This window comes from Channa argus, chromosome 14 (assembly GCF_033026475.1).
Source record: "Channa argus isolate prfri chromosome 14, Channa argus male v1.0, whole genome shotgun sequence".
NCBI lineage: Eukaryota > Metazoa > Chordata > Actinopteri > Anabantiformes > Channidae > Channa > Channa argus.
In genome coordinates this window covers 5,027,324-5,048,809 of record NC_090210.1, presented here as the reverse complement: position 1 = coordinate 5,048,809, position 21,486 = coordinate 5,027,324, and the positions used below count along the sequence as shown (strand labels likewise).

Genomic DNA, 21,486 nt, shown 5'->3' with positions numbered 1-21,486 from the left:
AATTACTATCATGTTTTATTCATAACCCATCGGACTAAACTGTTGGATTTACTCCACTTTATTAAGAATATCTGAAATGCCTAGTTCAACACAGACGGGAAGAATATCTTGTAGCAATCAGCATAGTCCTTACTGTTAACGGTGGCGTGGGTGCTGGAGCCTATGCCAGCTGTCATTTTGCAAGAGAGAGGTCTGCATGATCCCGTATTTGATCTTTGCCCAGAAGTACCCTTAATGCCGTCTTGTGGTACCTCTGCCACACAAAGCAGAATAACATTTTGTCATAGTAAAAAAATACTGCTGATTATGTACACTTATGACTATTTAAGGGCTACTCCACGGATTTATTTTTTTGTACTTCCAAAGAGTAAGGAGGCTTGTTTGAGTGTCATATTTTGAAGTTAAGGATTGTCAAAGGTGGTTCTAAAAACACCGACTTTATGCAACTTTGTTCTACTGAGTAAGCCCACACACTACTATTTTGAAATGTAAGCTTACTGTTATGATTTTGTAGTCTCCCACCACAAAACATCAGTAAACATTTTTTTTGACCTCAATCAAACTGTCTTCACAGGATGGGGCAGAATTTCTACAGAAGTTTTATTCGAACGGCATGAAGTTTCTTACTCTGTTCCCTGATGGCTCTGCTCAGGTCTTGTATCCACATATTTAATTTCAATGATTTTAATCTGATTCTTCCATAAAAACCTGGAGACAATACAAAAGGATAAAAGAAAATTGTGAATATACACTTGGGGGAAATAATGGGCACTATAGGTTATATGTGCAACACTGGGTTCTCCCATCCTTATCGTCATGGTAACAGTTATCCCTCAGGCCTCTTGGCTGTTGTTGTGGCCACTGAAGAAAATGGAAAGGTCTGCATTGTGTATGATGACAGCAACACACACAATCGACCAATGAGAGCTGTGTTCCAGTCTGACGGCAGAGCAACATGTTATCACGGCAATGGAAATATATGGTACAAAGAAATGTGTTTACTTTTTTCTTAATTTAGTACTTACATTTTTATTTATTATTGTATTTGTAAAGTAGCAGTATATAAATGTTGATGCATACAAGTGGTATCCTACTTTTAGGGCTCCTTTTCATGTACAGCGTGTGGTCATACAGCGTGTCTACTCATGTTGTAGGTTATCCCTAAACAAATCAGGTGGTCAGTGTTTGGATGAGGTGGGAGCTAGAGTGCGTAGGTGGTGCTGGAGCAGTATGAAACTCACCCCTACTCCCCTGCATCCCGTCTTCTTGTCACTTAACAAAACCATTGGGGTTCGAGTCCTGGGAAAAGAACAAGTGTTTGTCTCCTTTCTGGCAAGTGGCCAACAGGCAAAGTTCAGTGTGGGTACCTCTTCTGTTCAGGTAAAAAAAAAAATATTTTATGTTTATGCTCTTCACTAATATTTCTGGGCATTTGTATTTTAAATGTACTTTTCAATTTCTTAAACTTCTGATGTTTCCTTTAAGTAGCTCAACTCTGATCAAAAAGCAGCTTTTTAATTCACTGCTTAATATGACATTTTACATTAATTGTAGTCAAGATGACTAACAAGTCAAAGCCAAAAATGAATTTGTCTGGGTTACTGTACTTGCTTCAGTAACATGTTACAAATGATAAAATGTTTTTAGGGTGAATCTAAAACAGATGGTCCTGAAGCTGGCCCATCAGTATTAAAAGAGGAGCTGTTGTTGTTGGCAGCCAGGATTAGAATCCACTTGGCCATTCAGGATCTTCACCAGTACCTGAAGACGCCTTACCATCCCCGGGTGCCTAAAGCGACAAACCCGTCACCTCCAGGTTGTTACCAAAAGGCTTCTTGAAGTCAGCGAACGTGACATTAAGTGACCGTGACAGAGACTTTATACAAAAGGTGTATTAACGGTTGTCTTTGACAACCCAATCAGAAAATAAATTGTAAATATTCATTATTAAATGTGCAAAAGTTCAAGGGTTAATATTTCCCCCCCATCAAATATCTGTTTTTTTAGGTTTGTCTTTTCCACACTTGTACACTAGTTATAAAAAGTGGATTTACACTTCTGTTAATACTGTAGGTAATTGGATATTCTGGAAAAACGGGAATAACAAAAGGTTATTCCCATTTTTCCTTTAGTGCATAGTGAATGAGTTGCCATAATATCCACTTAAACCGTATAATTATTTTCTCAGTATGCTATTCCATCCGTATAGTCAGTTAAAAAAAAAAAAAAAAAAAAAAGCACACAATTTCACAGTTAAATAGTTAAGTTTTATTCTCCTTCTTAGCTTCTTCCAATCTATGTAAATATAAAAATCATTCAGAAAATCATACCAAGACATTGTATCCCAATGTTTCTTTCACAACAGTGATGACAGATTTGAATGTTTCATTATCTAAACTATTTTTAGAACATAAACTTAAAATTCTACATATGGCTCAGTAAAAAAAAAAAAAAAGACTTTATTGACACAGATAATTAAATGCAACAAGTTAAACACTAAGAAATCATTGTTAAATCTGCTTATGGGACCACTATTGTTACCTGGTTGAAATCTGCAGTAGTATGAATAGTACAAGAAAATGACAGAATAACTGGCACCGTTGCCATGGATCCCACTCTGGCGTCAGGGGCAGGATATCTCGAAGAGGCATAGTAAAGAGATGGGAGCATCCAGCCTGTGCTAGCAGTCTTCCTGCCTTCAGCGCAGGCCTTCATTAACATCACGTCACAGCCTAATGAGAAACCCACCTCTAACCTAGAGAAGGAAAGTGTGGGCCAGTATAATTAAAACAAACAAACAAACAAAGAACCACAACAAAGTCAGTATTTATAGCAGTATTGTGAACATTACAGTACTTACATAGGGGGCCTTTTAGCTCCAGCCAGGAATCAAAGAGTCCGGTTAGGAGTGGTGGTGTGGTTTTGTGTTCATGTGAACGTTCATCTTCATCTCGTTGTCCAAAATTTGCACAAGCTGCTGCATGGAGGGCAGGTGACCCGACTCCAACTTTGACCACACTGGTACATCTACAGAAGCACATAATTAAATTTACTGCCAGGCACTTCATTCTCTCCCGTTATATATGTCTTTACCCACTGTCACTGCAGGTAAAGATAAATAGTAAAGTAAACAAGACCTTGTAAAAAGAAAAAAGGGGAGACAAATACAATATATAAGTAAATAAATTATGTCACTCCTGACCATTGTATTTCCTTCATTCCCAATGTTTACAAAATCGCAGACAAAAATTAATCTTTAGACAAAAACAGCAAATTCAGTCACTTCTAAGCTCACGCTTTGAATAACATACTTACCATTTAATGTGATTTCAAAAGCTCCTGTAGACATTAACTGATTTTCAATCATATTGCTGAAGAAGAACACCATCATGCAGGCATAAATCTAAAAAAAAAAAAAAAAGAAAAAGAAAAGAAAAGAAAAAAACATGAAAACATCAAGCTTTAAAAGCTTTCCTGTTTCTGACATGGGAAAAACTGTATTCTCTTCTTTATTTTTTACGGGCAGGACTACAAGAGTGGTGCACTGCAAAAACATATCTGTGGATTTTTGGAACATTGACGACACAGGGAAAATGCACAACTGCTTTAGGAAACTTTGCATTGATGAGCTTGAGGTTTGAATATATGTGATTAACTACAGTACCTGCCTTTGTGGGAGTTTAACAGTCATTCAAATGTTCCCCCTAGGATTAGCCTTTATAGCATCAAAGGTCATGTTAGCATTGGTTAAAACCTGATAAATCCAAAGTGTTTTTTATGCACAGCTAGCCTAGGTGTCGGAGCACAAATTATACTGTATATCTGCAGACAGATACTGCATTCAAGTTTTTTGTGGTTTCTCCACACACATTAAACACTGTAGCAGCAAAGCAACTTCCTAATTTGTCTTTTGATTTTGATGAGTCTATGAAAATTCACTGTCACTTAACAGGTTTCCTTGGGCATATATGCTTTCTGTCTGCAGTTTGTGGGGTAGTCAGGACTGAACAGACTGAATTGTGTTTGTATGACCCAGGCACAGATATTCCTACAGTCCCTTTCTTGTTGGTTGACAAGGTTATTGTGCACTTAAAGTTTGGCTGTTAGTGAAACCAGATTTTCTACCTCAAGTAATTTTAATTATTGATATCCAGCAGGACATAAAATATATTCACTAAATAATATTAAGGTCATGCCAAAACTATACCTGCTGCAGCTTTAAGGTGTGACACCTTTACACAAGCTTTATTAATAGCCAAATACAGGTTTAGAATTAAACAAAATATATAATCAAAATAGGTCTAAGCTTATTAAATCTACAGACTTTATTGGAGTTTTACACACATTCATTAACACAACTGTGATGGCAACGTTAGACCAAATTATTCCTTTGAACTTTTTGGATGATGCAGAATGGTTGTACACCAAACATCTTTACTAAACAAACCAAAGGAATTTGGTGCACAGAGGCTAATTCATTTGGGTTTTGGGGTTTTCTAACATTACAAGGGGCTCAGAAATATACATACACCCACATTAGTAATTTAGTGGCACTTAAAGTTCTGAAATTTCTTGAACCCGGGGAAAAGAACCCAAGAAGAGAATTCAAATTTTACAACCAGAGTTCTGCCAGAAGCTGTTGACTGTTATCAAAAGCAAAAGAAGCTGAAACTTCCTAAGGGACATTTAACCAAATATTAGGTTTGCTGTGTGTGTATTTTGGACCTACACGTATACCAGTGTTGATGTCAGAAAACCCCACATGAATTAATCCCTGAGCACCATATTATCTGGGTTTCATTAATTGTTCACAGAAATCATTTAAAGCCCAGCACTGCCATGACAATCAAGTCCAAAATGTATATGTAAACTTTCGATGGCAACAGTTTCCCCATCTATAACAACTTAAAATGCAAGAATGTCCAGTAGCACAAGATAGATTTGTAATTATCTAACGTTAAAAGTGGTTCATTATTTCCCCTCTGAGCCTTTGGCCTGTCAGTAACACTGGGAATAACACATCCAAGCCAAACAATACTTAACAACGTAATTTTAAGACCCTGAATGAACAGCTAATTAAATCCCAAGGGTCTGAGTTGCACTTTGTGTTCTGCACAGAACTGTATCAGAAATGCAACCAAACGTTATTCTATCACTGTATTCAAGCCTTGTCTCCTATAAATGCTGGCGCATTCACAGTAATGATCTCCTAATCTCCATCTACTGCCAACGCTTTTTTAATCTTTATTATTACTTCAGTCTTCTGTGCTACTTCACAATACTTTCAGCTGGAAACACCATTCAAACTTCAAAACATTCAGCTTATAAAAAAAGGACATTAATGCGTGTATACAGCTCTTTAACGATAAGATTTTTAATACTTAAAAATACAGCCTTGATGATGTCATCACTGACATAAAAAAATTGGCTTTAAAGTTTTTAAGGCTAACTGGCTTTGAACTTTGCCAAACCAGTATAAAAGGAGCGACATTTCGTTTGTTTTTGCTTTTTCAGCTTTGACCTACTGAGATTTTAACATTAACATGAAGTTTTGAAATTGTCATAGTAGTTAATAAAGTCCAACTTTTCTTCAGGTGTTTGACTTTGGACTCAGCTCTACAGTTTCCAATATTTTTATGCTACTATTTCATGTTACATCTACTTGAGGCAAAACAGTCATTTCTGCTTATCTACTATTTTCAATGTTTTTTATAATAAACGTTTTCAGCTATTTTAGCAAAAGCAAACATTACAGCTCTTTTAGCAAAAACAATTCAGCTTTTTTTAGCTTTGCCTGGAAAATCCTTTCAGCACTGAAGCATTCACAGTGCATTTTCTAGTTATTAGTCTTAATACCATCTTCTGTACGCTGTTTGGTGCCTAACTGCTTCGGCTACTTTCAGCTAGAAACAGTTCAAACTTCATCAGCTTATAAAGAGGACATTATTGCATGTATATGGCTTTTTAATATCTTTTATACTTTAAGATTTTACCACCAATGGCATCACATAATTGCCATTGAAGTTTTTAAGGCTATCTGGCTTTGAAGTTTGCCTCACCAATATATAAGGAGCAGTGTTTCGTTTCAGCCATTTCTGCAGAAGCAAAGCTTTCAGCTATTTCAGCAACAACAAAATCCTTTTAGCACCAAAACATATACTTTAAGACCAATTTTAAAAATGCTTTTTCCTAGTTCTTGTGTGATATCTGTGGTCATAAAAACAAATGCTCAGCTGCATCATGCCGATGATACTGACTCCACCCTTTTAACACATGGTTACACACAAAAATGATGACACCATCTCATAGGATAAGTGCAGGAAACCCTACCTTATTTCCCTGGCCCCACTCCCAGATGCCTGGGGCTTGTACACCAAAGAGAGCAAAGGGGTCCTTGCCAATAATAATCAGGCCAATCACCATCAGCTTGAACATAGACAGGAAGGAAGCAATGTGTCTGAGGAAAAAAACAAGAAACTGGTCTTTAATACATTGACTAGTATGTACAACATAAAGTCAAAAGATACACCAACTCAGTTCAAGCTATGAAGATACACTCAGTGACCACTTCATTATGCACATCTGTACAATTTAATGCAATCCAATATAGGAGATCTGCCATAAATTCTACTTTTACAAAGTTTAATATATATTTTCAGGCATAGTATGTTCATGCAGTTGAAGTGCAAAAAAAAAAAAAAAAAAGAAAAAAAGACCTACACTTATCCAATAAAAGTCAAAGCACACACCCTATATCTAACAAATCATCTGAACGTCAAACAAATTATTACAAATATTTACAGGGAATTCAAGCCAACCATGTATCATTAGTTTGCTTTACAAATGACCTCAATATTATTATTACAGGTTGTTTTTTTTTTAGAGAAAGTCACTAAGTTCCAAACTGGGATGCAGCGTTTATGACACCTGCGTTCTGTTCACTCCAGTTTTACTACCTTTTAACTTCAACACATGTACCTCATTAAATTACAACCTGTTAAGGAACATGTTTATTAATCCACATGACGGAGCTAGAGACAGACATGTCAGAAACTCCTAGGTTTGACACTGTCTCCTTCTTGTAATGGATCCAATCTCTTGGGTGTTTATTAAGAGTTCAACTGATGAGGACCTGAGGGTCTCAGTGCAATCACATCTTTGTCTACAACACCTGGGACCACAGCACACACCACACACCACATTTGATGTTCCACAATAATGATCATTTACTTAATTAATCAGTCTACAAAATAATAATATAATGTGCATACTCAGCTTATTATGTCAAGTTTGCTTCCCACTTTAACCTGCATTCAATTTACAATGATTTAAACACAAAGAAAGAACACATAAGGAGCTAGATCAAGAACATTTTAACATTTGTTTGCTTGAAATGTAATTGAAACCCTTAAAAATCAATTTTTTTTTAAGATGTCGCTGACTCATTGAGTTTTATTTGGTTTTGTTTGATACAAACAGTAGCCAGAACTTTCACTGAATATACATTTGGATGCAAAAATTTGCATCCCGTTTTTTGAAATGGTAAAACAAAGATTTTTCATACACATAATATTTAATGCACAATTAGCTAGTAAAAATGTTGCTTCATCCAAAATAATTTTACTTTTTAATTCTTTTATCAAGGGATGCAAACCTTTTCTTCCATGTCATTGTTCTATACATTTTTTTTATTTAAATACAGTCCTTTACTTCTGAGGCCCCCTTGATAAATAAATTAAAAGGGAATTAAATTTCCAATGAAGGCACATTTGTACATGCTCAATGTGTATTAAATAATAACTTATCATGGATAAAGTTTTGTATGTAACGCAAATGAACTAATGCAATTTTTTCAAATTCTCAAAATCCCAAAACTTTCCAGTGGTGGCTGAAACACTACAGCGCACAATTAATACCAACCTACAACATGACCTTTGACCCACACTATCAAATTACAAGAACTTTCATCTACCACTAAAGACCAACAGCCTGACTGCAGGATAAATGCATTTCCTCAGTCAAATCACTGCTAATCCCAAGAAGCTTTCAGCTGCTTCAATAAAACTGGATATAATCCACTTGTGACATGGTAGCTCTGCACTCTCTCTTACCGATAGATGGGCATAGGAAGATAGTTCTCCCCTTCAATGCGGATGTCTGGGTACCGCTGGTACAAGGCCTGCGTGTACTCCTCAAACACCCGCTTGTACCCTCAGGAAATGCTGTGTAAAACCAAAGACACAATTAGAAAGACATGCACAGTGCACAGTTGCAAGAACAAAATGCTGACTAAACTAATAGCAATAATACAGTGATCTGAAGTTTAAACTGACACTAAGTTATATGGTACATCCAGAGAATATTAACTAGTTATGGAGCTGCAAATTGGAATTGCACACCGCCACTAAACTAGAAAGAAAGAAATGTGGAGAAATATAAATGTGGGATTCCAGTTTGCAGCTCGGCAGCTTTGTGCACCAATGCTCCTTTTCCCCGTTTGCCTGCTTTAGAGAAAAGCCACAATTTACAATGCAAATGCTTATTGCTTATTCATGTTTACATTTCTCACCTCAAATCACGTGACAGTTACTAGCATAACTTCCTGGGTGGTATGATAAAAATGACCCAATACAAAATTAGTGTTAATCATTCGGTTGTTTGTTTATGCTTTGATACTTTTGAAATTGTCGTCTTCCGCATAGGGGATGAACCATTTAACCCTTGTGGAGGGGGATTTTTTTTTAACTTTCTACAACAAAAAAATATTTCACCTTAGGTTAGTTTTATGGAATACAAATGGCCAATTGGAGGAAATTGTCTTTATAATAGTATCAAGATTAGTGGCACTAATCCCTGCACAGACTGATTGGATTTATGTCTCCTCGCATGTTTAACAGCGGAAGCGGGGCCATGTTTTCCACCAAATTAAGCTAAGAAATTGCCAATACCCACGACATCCACAAAATATATTCTCCTGCCCGCGCGTTTCGCCAGTAAACACGGAGTAAAAACTAGCATCAGAGTGACGCTCGTTCTCCTGTAACCGCACAATGCCGTTACTAGCATCTCTCGATGGCGGCCTGCGGCGTTGTTAGCCGGGGAGGTTAGCTAGCTAGCTAGCCTTCCATGACTCGCCAGATTTTCACCCATTTGCTCACCAGATCTGAAACTTGAGAAGGGGTCCCGTAGCGAACTGCATCTTCATCCTCTTTACGCCGCTGCTGTCACCCGCCGTAGCGCAGCACAGCGAGAAAAACCCCAGTACGAGGAAGGTAAATCGCAACCACTTCATCGCCATCCGGTCCGGGGTTTGTCTCTCACTGTCAGAGGGAGAGGTAGTGAGGTTAATCTGTACATGTCGGTGCTGGTTGGTGCCTCCTTTTCCTCTTGCCATAAGCTTGAATCCTCAACATAACTGGCTCTTCTCTTAGCACCACCTACTGCTTTGGCTGTTCAGCTGTCTAGAATTTGTGTTTTATGAGTCTGAACTCACTCGATAAGGCGAATGGACAAAAAACAAAGCAATTTCTCACTAACAGCTGTTATAATGCTTCATAGCACAAACATAACGAAATGTGTGCTTTCATTTTCCATGTATATCTAATATAAAAGCCTGCAGATCCCCGTTTCTCATTATCACATTGACACTTCGGTTTCTCACTGTGCACAATCTCTTACCAATAAGTGGTAGATCATTTGTTTTTGGATTATTAATAACTTCTGGGGTTAAGAATTTATGGAAAAATCCTCCTCTAGCATAACAGAGTGAATGGCTTTAGGGCATGTGAACCAAATCCACTTGTGATTTGTAAATACAGACTCCATGCATTTTTGTAGTACCCTGTATAAATGAATAATATTCCTAACTAATGTTTGCACGTGGTGTTTTGCAAAATCAGTTAGTTTCTAAACAAATTCATGCTGAATACATGAGTGTTTTGGGGCAGGACACAAAGCAAGGTTTCTTCACCCACTATCACTTTAACATTATAAAAACTAGAGCATCATCTTGAAACATTTAACCCATAGTCAAAGAACTTTAAAATCCTAGCATAACAATCTTAATAACTTATCTCCACGAAATATTGTTAATCTTAGGTGGATGCAATCATACATTGGGCTGCTGTATCACAACAATTAAAAATGCCATTTCCAGACATCCTAAATCTAAACCTTTGATATTTTTCCTTTCACCTGTAGCATGTGAAAATTTGAATTAGAAGACTCAAAATATAGAAATTGCACACTTAATTTTAATAGGCATTTCCAGCAATAATAGTTTTCCTTGATGGATCTTCATTTGATAGTCTAAGTGGGTTTAAAATCAGAATCCTGGACACAGAACTGTTTTGTCAAATATTCGATAAAATGCCAACAATAGCAGCCTAAACACTTTTGCTAGTTTGTCAGAACAGAATTTTCTGCAATAGTAATTTTAAAATTGAAATTCAAAGTCTCCGCACCAGTTTCTGTCACTAAAACCAGGCATGATAAGAGACAGTGCAAAGGAAACACCACAAAAAATATGCAGCCAACAATATACCAGTAGTTCCTACAGTGACATCTTACAATCTAAACAATTTTAATGCATTAGTGTTTGAATAAATTTTATTTAATACAGTAAAAACAAAACACAATATCAAAAGCAGCTGCTGCAAAAAAAGACAACATTGTTAATGTTGGTCTTTGGATGCATCTCAGCGGTTCAGCCTAGTCACTCTCTCTTGGTCCACGGCTGTCTGCAAAGCCAATACTGTGTCTGTGGATGATAGATAAGACGGATTAATAAAAAGGAAAACTAATTATCCAATTCAAAAGCTCCACTATCTATTGTGAATTACATAAAATATGGAATCTCGTTAAGAATAAAGTTAATGTTTGCATCGTAATATTTAACAGGACTGTCCGCGAGGACTTAGATGTATTTTAGGTTATACTACTAAACAATAAAACCAAGCTGTTGTACAAACCCATTAACTTCCGTGAGTGATCCACCAGATTGGGAAGTCCGGATTCAATATTGTATGAAGTTTGCTCCATTGCCTTGACAAGTTCATTTGCCCTCTGGGAAAAACACATTTGAAAAAAGTGAGGACTTGCCATTTTATGATGGAATTATTTTAGGCGTTTGTCTTAAAGAAGAGTAGATTTTAGAGAACTTCACCTGGAGCTCCACATAAACCTTCTCCTCTAGCTCCGTTACCTGGGATATGGCATCATACACAGTGGTATCCACAACAGATTCCTACAACACACAGAAGAGAAAAAGAAGAGCCAAATATTATACATTATAAGCAAAATAATGATAATCTATATTAGGTATGATTAAGGACACACGTGCAACCTGACCTCATGTAAAGAGCTATTTATAGGCTCTTGTGCCTTAGATGCCCCACTGGATTTCAAATTGCCATTCAGTTCCTTAACTCTGCAGAAAAATGTTCCAAGCTTCATCTTCAGAGACACGATGTATAAATAAATAAAAATGTGTCAGGTTAAATTCATAAGCTTAACGTACCTGTCAGCATAGCGTAGTGTATTCATTGTATATTCACATGAAGTCATGCCTGGAGAGACCATAGCAATCTATGGAATAAGAGAAGGGTAATGCCTGCAATTAAATTCTATAATGAAAAAATATGTTCATTCTCATATTAGGTTTGGGCTTATTTTTTATTATTGTACATCTCTATTGTCCACTAAAACCATTTACAAACCATGCAGGTCAGGGACTTTTCTCCAATGAAGGAATCCCTTAGGACTTTGGTCAAAGTGCTCATCCGGAAAGGAATGTGATCACCGTTTTTCCCCAGGGAACGGATGCATTCCTACAGGACACATAAGGATGTCAGGTGCAATTTTCAACATTCCTTTTAGATTATTTGCATGTTTTTAAAATATTTGGACAGCATTGTCTTGGTGTCTAAAAAGTAAAAGCAATATATATTACAGTCTCAATTTAGCAGAGCCAGACTGCAAAAGAGAGATCTTTACACTTCACAGCCACAGCATATCAGACAAGATCTACCTTTAGAGCCAACAGGCTGCGGTTAATCTCTGCAGTCTCAACCAAAGTGCTACGGTCATTGCTGCTGACATCGGTGCCTCGTTCGTTGCCAGCCAAATCTACCAGTGAAAATTTGCCGTGAAGTGTGGAAGCACGGTCATTGCGTCGTAGCACAATCTGGAGGACTGCATGAGAACGGGACGAGTTGGCATTGGCTGAGGTCTGGCCAGATGTTCTGCAGAGTAATAGTAGTAAAATAAATAATATATCTGATTCATAAATATGATACTTCATGGAATGACCCCTTACTAGCACAGTAGTATTAAAATAATAATAATAATAATAATAATAATAATAATATTTTACTGAGGCAGAAGGTGCACTTAAAATACTGGTGAAACCATAAAAGTATTTCAGGATTTCTCTCATTTTATTTAGAGAGACTAATGATAATTAAGTTTGAAAAGAATACTTGTTCATTACACACTAATACCTGCATGCACTGCCGGCCTGTATCATCCTAATGACCTCTTCAGGTGTGGTCACGTAGACCTCCTCCAAGCCCACGACCTGAACCTGTTGTCGGTCATCCTCTAAAACACGGAGCTTGGCCTTCTTGTTCAGCAGGTCATACACCTAAATCAAATGGCGTATTTCACTTTAAATATAACTTGAACGTGCTTATTTTTCACTCGGTTGTCCTCAACAAATGTGTTAATGGAGATAGAAGATGATTTTCTTACTTTGCCATTGTAAATCTCAAAGAAGCTGACGTAGACAGAGACATCTAGCTTAGAATACTTCCTGTGGTTGAGATGGGTGAAAACATCCTGGGCTAAAAGAAAGAGAGTTGGGATAAATTCAAAAACAAATTCCCATGTGTGGGGCACTAAAAGTTTTCATATACAGTATAGTATTCATAAACAGGATGAAATATTTTATTTTTGTGAAAATCTGGGCTATTTAGGTTCTACCTGACAAGGCGTATATTCCGTTGGCACTGTTCTGTTGCCTCCCAGTGAAGTCACCTCCCATCGTCTAGGGAGAAAATGCCAAATGAAAAAACAAAAACAAAAAAACGAAAGAATAACAGTGTGCATATTGTGAAACTCATATGGAAACTCCAAAAAAAAAAGTATATCATAATTTATTGTTTACAAAAAGGTTTTGTAAAACACTGATTCCAGATAACACAACCTCACACAGCTTAAAGAGACTTACATGAGTTTTTCCACTTCCTGTCTGGCCATAGGCAAAGCACGTTGCCATACAACCATCAAAAATTGACTGCACCAAAGGTTTGGCTGTATACCTAAAGTGAAGAATATCTGTCAGAGATTAGTCTTGTATTGTTGAAAAAAAAATTATACTTCGAAAAAGAAAAGAACAATATTTGCTGATCAACACTTACTACATTTTCCCATTGTAGCCAGTTACCAGAGGGAATGATAAGTGAGCTTTTAGGAAACTAATCAGATCCAAATTGTTGCAAAGCTTTAATTTAAAAAGACAAATGAGGTCTTTACTTGTAGACAAGATCATTGGAGGTGGTCTCGTCGAAGGAGTAATCAAAGTGGAAGATTTGGTTGTCCAAGTACTTGGTGAGGTCCACCTTCTGTTTTGGCTCATGGACCAACAGTGCACCATTTCCAGGTACAGACACAACATCTATCTCCTTCCTATTAATCTCTGGAATACACAAGCACATGAGTGACCGTATTAAAAATGTAGGAAGGTTAAGACTTTTTGAAAACTACTGATAGGAATTATTCCTTCATCTTCAGTTACTATAAGCAGGATTTAAGACGTCACTCTTAGTATACCTTGCTTGTTCAGAGGCCGCTTGCGAACGCACACGCAAATCCTGTGAGGCTTAATCTGTACAAATACAAAATGTGCAAAAAAATACCGTGGGCTAGAATAACTTGCATACAGGATTGAACATTGCAGATAGTTTGAAAGTTCAAATTTACCTGATCAATAGCTGATATGGGGGTGATTTCCAAGGTCTCTCGAAAGTCTTGAATCATCTCATAGAACTTTTGGTTTGGTCGACAAGCCTCCACAAACTAAAGGGAAACAAAAGAATGTAAATAGAACTTTATCTCATTTGATGTGAACTGAAAAACTGAAAAATACATAAATAGCAGAATAAGTAAAAAAAATAAAATAAAAATAATAATATTACAAACAAAATAAACAAAAACCCACCTTTCCCTTCTTGGTCTGAATTTCAGGAGGTTTTACAACACAAGAGAGTCGTTTGTTTCTTTTGTTCAACTCTTGGGGAGCTAGAGACTTTTTGCCTGGAGTGCAAAAAGATGACAATTTTTCATTATTTGCTTTTTATTTGTAACCAAAACAAAAGTACAATATACAATATCTGTTTCCATAATTACCAAACATTTGTCAATACAATACAAAATCCCGCAGAAGAGAAAGGGGGTTGCAATTGTGACACTATGTAGAGCTTTCTCTCTGTCTGTTTAGGATGCATCTATAGATGTAAACTACAGAAAGCATTCAAAAAGAAGATACACTGAATGATTCAGCGCTGAACAGATTTTCCAAGCAATGCTGAAAAGCAAACAAAACAATTTTTGCTGAAACATATTATAAAATTGCAAAAAATCTACAAAAGGTATCCCGAGGATGCATAGAGTATATCTGACAGAAAAACTTGATTTCAAAAATGTTACTAAAAAGAAAACTTATTGCAAAAAATCATGCCATAAGCTGTAACACAAGCAAAATGATGAAGTTTGAATGGTGTTTCTAGCTGAAAGTAGGCCGAAGTAGTTAAGTGCCAAAAGATGTACAGAAGACGGAAATCCAAAATAGAATAAGTAGAAAACTTCAGCATTCAAAGTAGATAAGATTAGGATAACATAGGATAACATTAAAATATCATTACTGTAAATGCTCCAGCATTCACAGAAGATAAACAGTAGATGCAAACATACATTTTGTTGCTAACCTTTGACAGCAGATGGAGGAGGCATTTTCTCGGGTTCTTCATTTTTCTTTATGGGCTCTCGAACGAAAGGCAGCGGCTGTGCTGCTTTGGCTTCAACCTTTTTACGCTGCTGATTAAGAATTGCTAAGAATAAGGCAGAGATTGGACTCAAGTTAACAAAATAAACATATTGACACTAATACATAAAGCACCATATTGTTAAATATTTTGGGGGAGAGAAAAATAATAATAAAAAATAAGATTTCCAGACGAACGCTACAAACCAGAGTTTGTGAGGACTGCTGGTTGGGGAAGATCAGGATGGTCCGTCTCCGGGACTGTCTGAGAAGATTCAGAGGTCGGTGATGGGGCTGGAACAGGGGCCGGAACAGGGGCCGGGACCTGGAACATACACGTCTGCCTTGCCTGAGACCGACTGGCAACTAAAAGAACAAACACAAATCAAAAAGCTGCACAAAGATGGTTTTGTTAAGTTATTGCTAGCATTGCTTTTGTATGATTAAATGAAATCCAATAGTTTTTCTTGGTCGTCAAATCATAACTGACCACAGCAAAAATCTACCATTTTATAAAAGGGGGATAGTCTTCAGAAACCGTTAGTGACAGAGCTCAAAGCGAAGCATTTACAGTAAATGATAAACTAATCTTTATCATTCTTCTTCTCATTTCTGTGTTCTGTAACTTTGTTGACAATTACTTCAGCTAGAGACAAATTTCAAACCTTAAAACTTTTAGCTAATTAGGGACATGTGCTCTACCATTCAGCTTGTTAATATTACTACTTCCTATTTCAGCTTTAACTAGCTTAACCTAACTCAGCCTAGGGAGACCATTCAACCTGTCAGCTAATCACAAGACTTTCAGCTATTAGTTTTGTATTCTGCTTTTTAATATCTTTTACGTTTTTTGAATAACTACAGTTTAATATAAATACAGTTACATTTTTGAATAACTACAGTTTTTTAGTTTCTCATCTTTTCTCAACTAATTATACATTAAAATGTAGATATTTCTATGGTTTTTCAGGAAATGTAACTCTTATATTGACAGGCCATATGGTTCCTTATGGTTCTATTTGGCCATAGGGGAGAGAGTGCTGCCTGAAACTTCCATTGGACCCCATTATAATGACGGTCTACAAATTCAAAGCACAGATGGGAACGGTTTTAAAATCGCCCCCCTGCCTTCATTTTATTGAGTATCTTCAAATAAAGTATATCACTGTGTTCACTGAAGCCTTCTGATGCTCACAGGTTTTTACATTTTGTTAATAGGACTAATACTTTTTCACATTTTGCAAGGCAAAGTCCAAGCAGTTTATAGCCTGCCTTCAGTAAGTGTGAGTGACACCGCTGAATCAGGACATGTGATCAGCCGCAGAGCTCTGACCAAACACTTTACCTGACAGTTTTTCTTCTACACGACAAACAGTGGAGATACACACAGGAAACATGTTTTTCCTACACATTTTTAGCATTTAAATAGTAAAATGAGTTTGTGGTGAATAAAAGCATGTTTGATACTTTTTTTTTATTCAACTTTATAATGTCTACTGGTTAAATGTTAGTAGTTTATTTCTGTAACTTTTAAATTTAACAAGTGTATCATATAGTCACAGTCATAAACATGCCACTGCATATTTAACACCATATTATCAATACTGTTACTGCACATTTCTTTCCCCACCATCTCCAGTGATTTTTTCTTTACAGGAGAATTTAGAAAGCAAGCCAGAAATAAATAAATAAATCAGTGGGCAGTGCCCCAAATTACAATTAACCCAAATTGAATCATTTGCATCCGCGTGTCACTAATTTACTAAACTATGTAGATGATTACTTTTGCATAATCAGTGACTAGGACAGTTCAGCTCTTTAATGATTGTGGATTTTTGTGCATGTGCACCCTGATCCCAATAGTTTAGAAAGAAGAGCATGCATGCCTTGCCGACCTGACTCTTCAACCCTGGAGACAGCTGGAGCAGAGGCTTTTGGGAGGAAACAAGCTGTTAAGTAAACAAATACTGAACATGGCAGTCTAAGCTAAAAAAAAAAATGGAAAAAAAATACAGATAATTTACATACAGGAGGAAGGGGCAGGAATTCTGGATGAGCGCAGACGACCCTCATACTTCTGTGAACGAGAGGAACGGGAACAAGTGCTTGGATTATTACACATCTCGCTCTAAAAAGACGATAACTGTAGGCATACCGATATACAGATTTAGACTTTTTTTTTCCTATTCAGGATGAACGTTAAATTGATGTTAGTACATCGAAAGGACAGGTAAAAAAAGTTTTTTGCAGACTTTTTAAAAATGAAACTAAACTATTCATCGTCAGCAATTCAAGCAACTTTAATTTACGTTATTTTATAATTTAATCATAAAAATGTTTACCCTTTCTATTCTGTCTCATACTAATCAGATTGGAGCATAAATTGAAATTTTGAGGTTAAATATTGCAAAATAATACGGTGATTTCTATGTTGCATGGAAAAGTAAGGTTACCTTTTCTGGAGCAGGAGGAGGTGGGTCAGCAACTTTGTTGGTGATGGTTTTTATATGGTCAAGAAGTTCTGGATTGAGTGTACATAATTCACTCACTTCAACCTTAAGCACCGTCAAATCCGGTCAACGAGAAAAAGGGAGCAATTGATGTAAACATGCTCAAAACAACAAAAGTAATTCAATAGACTTAACGTAAAAAAAATATTGGGTGTCATTATTGATACTGCAAATAGTCTTTTCTCTTATTGGACTTACTGACCTCCTTTCCTCTGGAGAAGTTTCTCTCATGCCATTCCACCATAACCGTCGACCTGGCAGTGTCGACCGATGTCACCGTTGCCAGATGCACTCGTCCTGGTTTACACACAAACAAACATGTTTTTGTTAACGACAGAAAACGGTAACGTTACCGATTAACGTTAGCTTGAAAACATGGACTCACCATCAGTGCGACTGATCTGTACAGAGAGTCCAACGAGAAGTCTGGACAAGCTGGATTCCATTTTAGCTCCTTTTCTCTACTGTAACGGGGAAATCAAAATTCGGGTTTGGTTAACAAACTTACTCGCACTCCAGCTAATGTTATGTAGTCATTTGTAAGCTAGACATACCTCCCTCTATCGATAAATAAAATTATATGACATTAATCACAGTTATTTTTAATTTACTCTCCACTGGCTAACGACAAAATCGGCCTTACCTTATTCAACGCCGCCCAGAATTTAAATTTGAGTTATTCCGGGTGTTTAGGAATCTGATTGGTTTCCATCGAGCTGACGTCCGATGTTTTCTTCTTCTATTAATTAATTTGGGCAAAAACCAAATGGCTTCTACCGCCATCGCCTGGATAAATTAGGAATTAAAAAGAAACGTATTTACAACAACTGCTCCCAGTTTAGACTGTACATTATGGTTGTTTTTAGACGTGTATAACTTATTATGTTATTCTTTTATTTAACCAGTGTTTTGTATAGGTAAGATTTGATTTTGTTTTAGAGGGATGTGCATAGATCTGAATGAATCAGCAGATATCTTCAATCACTTATGATCTACTGTAATTTTCTCATACTTATTCATTTTTATTAAACTGGGTAGTTATACCGCTGAGATTAATAACGTGTTTCCAATAGTGACTTGGTCAAGATGAGAGTTTCTGACAAAGTAAACTTAAAATTTTCATTTGCACTTTTAAAATATAACAGACAACATAAGGATAAGTGAAGACTACGAGTTGTACAGTGGCTGACAATTTAACAAGTCATATGTAAAGTAAGAATATGGACAGTAAATAAATCATTCATCTGCAGAGTTTAAAAAATCTTAAATTCTGGTGTAACAGTGTATAGCAGTATATTGAAATGTAAATGAAACCTATTTAGACAAGAGGCATCAAAAGTTTTTCCTCTTTTAATAAGAAGGTTTAAAATTAGACTTTGTACTGAGAAATATAGGCTCAGTTGGTAAAGGCAGTCTTCCACGGACCACAGGGTCAGTGGTTCGATCCCTGGTCCTGGCTATATGTCGAAGTGTCTCTGGGCAAGACATTGAACCCCTAACAGCCCGCTCCCCTCCCCAGCTGTGCAGTGCCAGTCCAAGCCCGGTAGAAATTGGGGAGGGTTGTGTCAGGAAGGGCATCTGTTGTATAAACTGCCGAATCAACATGCAGACAATCATCTGCTGTGGTGAGAATTAACTCATGGGATAAGCCAAAAGGACAAAAAAAACAAAAAACAAAACTGAGAAATATAGTTTATAATGACAGATTTAAACATCACATAAAAAAACTATCTACCTTGTATCCAAATCACATATTCAGACATGTGAATTCACACCTTGACGGTTCTATCTTTAACCATCAAGCTTTTTCATGATGCGCCTACAGTTGTGTCCAAATTCTAAACCTTGATCCATTTAGCCCACGGCCTTTCATCCATGTGACCGCGGGAATCCGGTGTTTGCCCTCCCGCTCCTTACGCACTGCAAATCAAGCACAACAGTTCAGTGCTTCATGACATCAACAATCAGGGACAGCTGGAGAATGACCTATAATGCAGTTCAGCTTTGCCTTCAGCGTGGGAGGCATCCCATTTTTCCTCTTTTTGTTTTGCCTCCCCCTGCCTCCCCACACCCTCTCAGCCTCCAAACCTATACACAACCTGGACTTATGTATACACATTCCCACAAATGCTGACACATGACAAATCAAAAGTCTGATAAACAGCTTGTGCCGAACAATTTCCCCCCACAACCAAAAGATGAAAAATAAACAAATCCCGGTTGGTTGGCCCAGCCAGGCCATTTGGTAGGTCTGTCTGCTGATGACTGGGTGGCCCAGGGCTGCTCGGTGTGAGGCCTGGGATGGAGCCACAACTGTTTCCTGTGAGCAGCCCAGCCCCCAGAACCTCTCCACGACTAGCTTAGTGGGTGGTATTCCCCTCCTCCTTCTTTTCCTCTCATCCCCCAAAACTCCTACACTTTCCTCTCTCCTCAAACCCTCTTCTCCCCTTTCAGCACTAACAATCCAAGCACTCCTCCCTTCTTTCCCTCCCCTCTAGTCTGTCACTCCATCCATTCTCACACCTTAAGTTCTTCCCCAAACAGTTTTTTAAACTCCTGTCTGCTGCATTTACTAGTAAAAAAAGTTATTGTCAATGTGTTTACTTGATGCTGACTGCATGGGTTTTTTGCATATGTGAATCTCTATGATGACACCTCTGTCATCACATTTTTTCAAAATAATAGCATTTACCTCAAGTTATATAACTCGGCCTGATTACATTCACAGAAAGCAAAGTTATCAAAGTTATTTAAAAGTTATTTTTTTTGCTTATATATCTGTTTTAAAGACAAATATAGTGTAATGTTTGTAATGTCTGTCTCAAAACAGAGTATTCTGGTGCTCTTTATTCTCTTATAATATTTACATAATATTGACACAAAAATATTTTCACGTTTGTACTGGGATATGACGTATGATCAATCAGCTTATCAAAAATAAGTTTGTCCTCCTCTCACACAAAGGCTTTGCATGCTGAAACTAGCGCTCACACATTTGCGTGCTCATGCTAATAAGCATTCCATAATTTGCAGAAAGAAAATGTGATTGGAGGTTTGCTTTTTTTATACTAAGCCTTTCCTTTTAAATACATCCCTGCATGCTCACTACACTACTATGCTGTGTGGATTCTGTCGTTGTGGAAAAGAAGCAGCAGCATTTTGAAGTTCCAGTTTCTCAGTCTAGAGCTTTGGTAGTTGTGGTGGTTGATCTGAGGAAGAAACTCCAAGTAGTTCTGTATCTGTTGGCTCTGAGTCTGTTTCACTGCTTCACTTTTCCCAACCGTCCAAAAGCACATTTTCTGAGTGTAATGAAAATTGGCAGAGGCTAAGCTGCTGTTCCCCTATACAGATTAAATAAATACACATGCATGCAGTATGCGAGCTGAGCGCACTTTCAAACCACCCATGTCGTTTGACTAGAGAGGTGCAGAAAAAGTCATTTTAAACTAGTTTTAATTACATAGCATTTTGACAAACCAAGCATTTGATACACTACATGTTTCGAAAGGCTTCCACAGTTGTGGTCTCAAAAGCGATAGTTTTGGAACAGCCTTAGGAAATCCTGAATACACATTGAAGCTTTGAGCTCTGGCAGCTACCACTCACACTGATGATGGGATACAGACCAAGACATAAAGGTACGATTATAGTAGATATATTGAAAAGGTTGAAATCGCGATTGCAACGTCTTCTCAGTCTTGCGCTTTGATTTAGAGTCAGTGTTGCATTATACACCACGGCCAGCAGAGAGCAATATAGCTACAAACACACAACAACACACTGAGATAAGAGCACTAATACCACTACTTCATATGTGAGCCACTATTAGGATAAAATCTCCTTCATGTGCTTTTTCGGTGGTGTCAACCAGTTTGATTTATTGTTTTATTGCTAAACGTTATTAGTTTCCAGCATAGCTGCAGCCGAGATTCAAAC

The 21,486-nt window shown here is 37.2% G+C and overlaps 2 protein-coding genes and 1 long non-coding RNA gene across 7 annotated transcripts; 1 reads left to right on the top strand and 2 right to left on the bottom strand.

The window, feature by feature from the left end:
- The first annotated feature begins 764 nt into the window (after nt 1-764).
- LOC137098723 (uncharacterized) lies at nt 765-2,462 on the top strand. Its single transcript, XR_010910634.1, has 3 exons — nt 765-982; nt 1,155-1,380; nt 1,648-2,462. It is a non-coding gene; the product is annotated as an uncharacterized lncRNA (long non-coding RNA).
- selenot1a (selenoprotein T, 1a) lies at nt 2,246-9,352 on the bottom strand. Its single transcript, XM_067475253.1, has 6 exons — nt 9,159-9,352; nt 8,112-8,222; nt 6,331-6,457; nt 3,316-3,403; nt 2,861-3,027; nt 2,246-2,755 (listed from the first exon to the last, which is right to left on the bottom strand). The coding sequence occupies exons 1-5, from the start codon at nt 9,296-9,298 to the stop codon at nt 2,903-2,905; spliced, it is 591 nt and encodes a 196-aa protein (XP_067331354.1). The 5' UTR covers nt 9,299-9,352; the 3' UTR covers nt 2,246-2,755; nt 2,861-2,902.
- An 879-nt stretch (nt 9,353-10,231) lies between these two features.
- On the bottom strand, nt 10,232-18,243 carry kif2c (kinesin family member 2C). Of its 5 annotated transcripts, none has more exons than XM_067475354.1 (23): nt 18,194-18,243; nt 17,936-18,014; nt 17,753-17,847; nt 17,494-17,595; nt 17,069-17,117; nt 16,927-16,971; nt 15,248-15,406; nt 14,985-15,107; nt 14,219-14,313; nt 13,981-14,076; nt 13,831-13,885; nt 13,534-13,696; nt 13,229-13,319; nt 12,982-13,045; nt 12,751-12,842; nt 12,501-12,643; nt 12,029-12,242; nt 11,718-11,828; nt 11,519-11,586; nt 11,350-11,428; nt 11,165-11,245; nt 10,971-11,064; nt 10,232-10,759 (listed from the first exon to the last, which is right to left on the bottom strand). In XM_067475354.1, exons 2-23 carry the CDS (start codon nt 17,994-17,996, stop codon nt 10,698-10,700), a joined length of 2,142 nt encoding a protein of 713 aa, XP_067331455.1. In that variant the 5' UTR covers nt 17,997-18,014; nt 18,194-18,243; the 3' UTR covers nt 10,232-10,697. The 5 variants fall into 5 exon arrangements, with proteins under 5 accessions (XP_067331455.1, XP_067331456.1, XP_067331454.1 ...); XM_067475355.1 differs by lacking the exon at nt 18,194-18,243 and adding an exon at nt 18,105-18,179; XM_067475353.1 differs by lacking the exon at nt 18,194-18,243 and having other exon boundaries at nt 17,936-18,082.
- Between the last annotated feature and the right edge of the window lie 3,243 nt (nt 18,244-21,486).

Bases quoted from the DNA above. Each gene is read 5' to 3' on its own strand.
- kif2c (XM_067475354.1), bottom strand. From the start codon at position 17,996: ATGGAATCCAGCTTGTCCAGACTTCTCGTTGGACTCTCTGTACAGATC. The intron at 14,314-14,984 runs GTTAGCAACAAA...TTTGCACTCCAG, and splicing joins TCCTCCATCTGCTGTCAAAG to GCAAAAAGTCTCTAGCTCCC. The intron at 11,429-11,518 runs GTACGTTAAGCT...ATTTTTCTGCAG, and splicing joins ACACTACGCTATGCTGACAG to AGTTAAGGAACTGAATGGCA.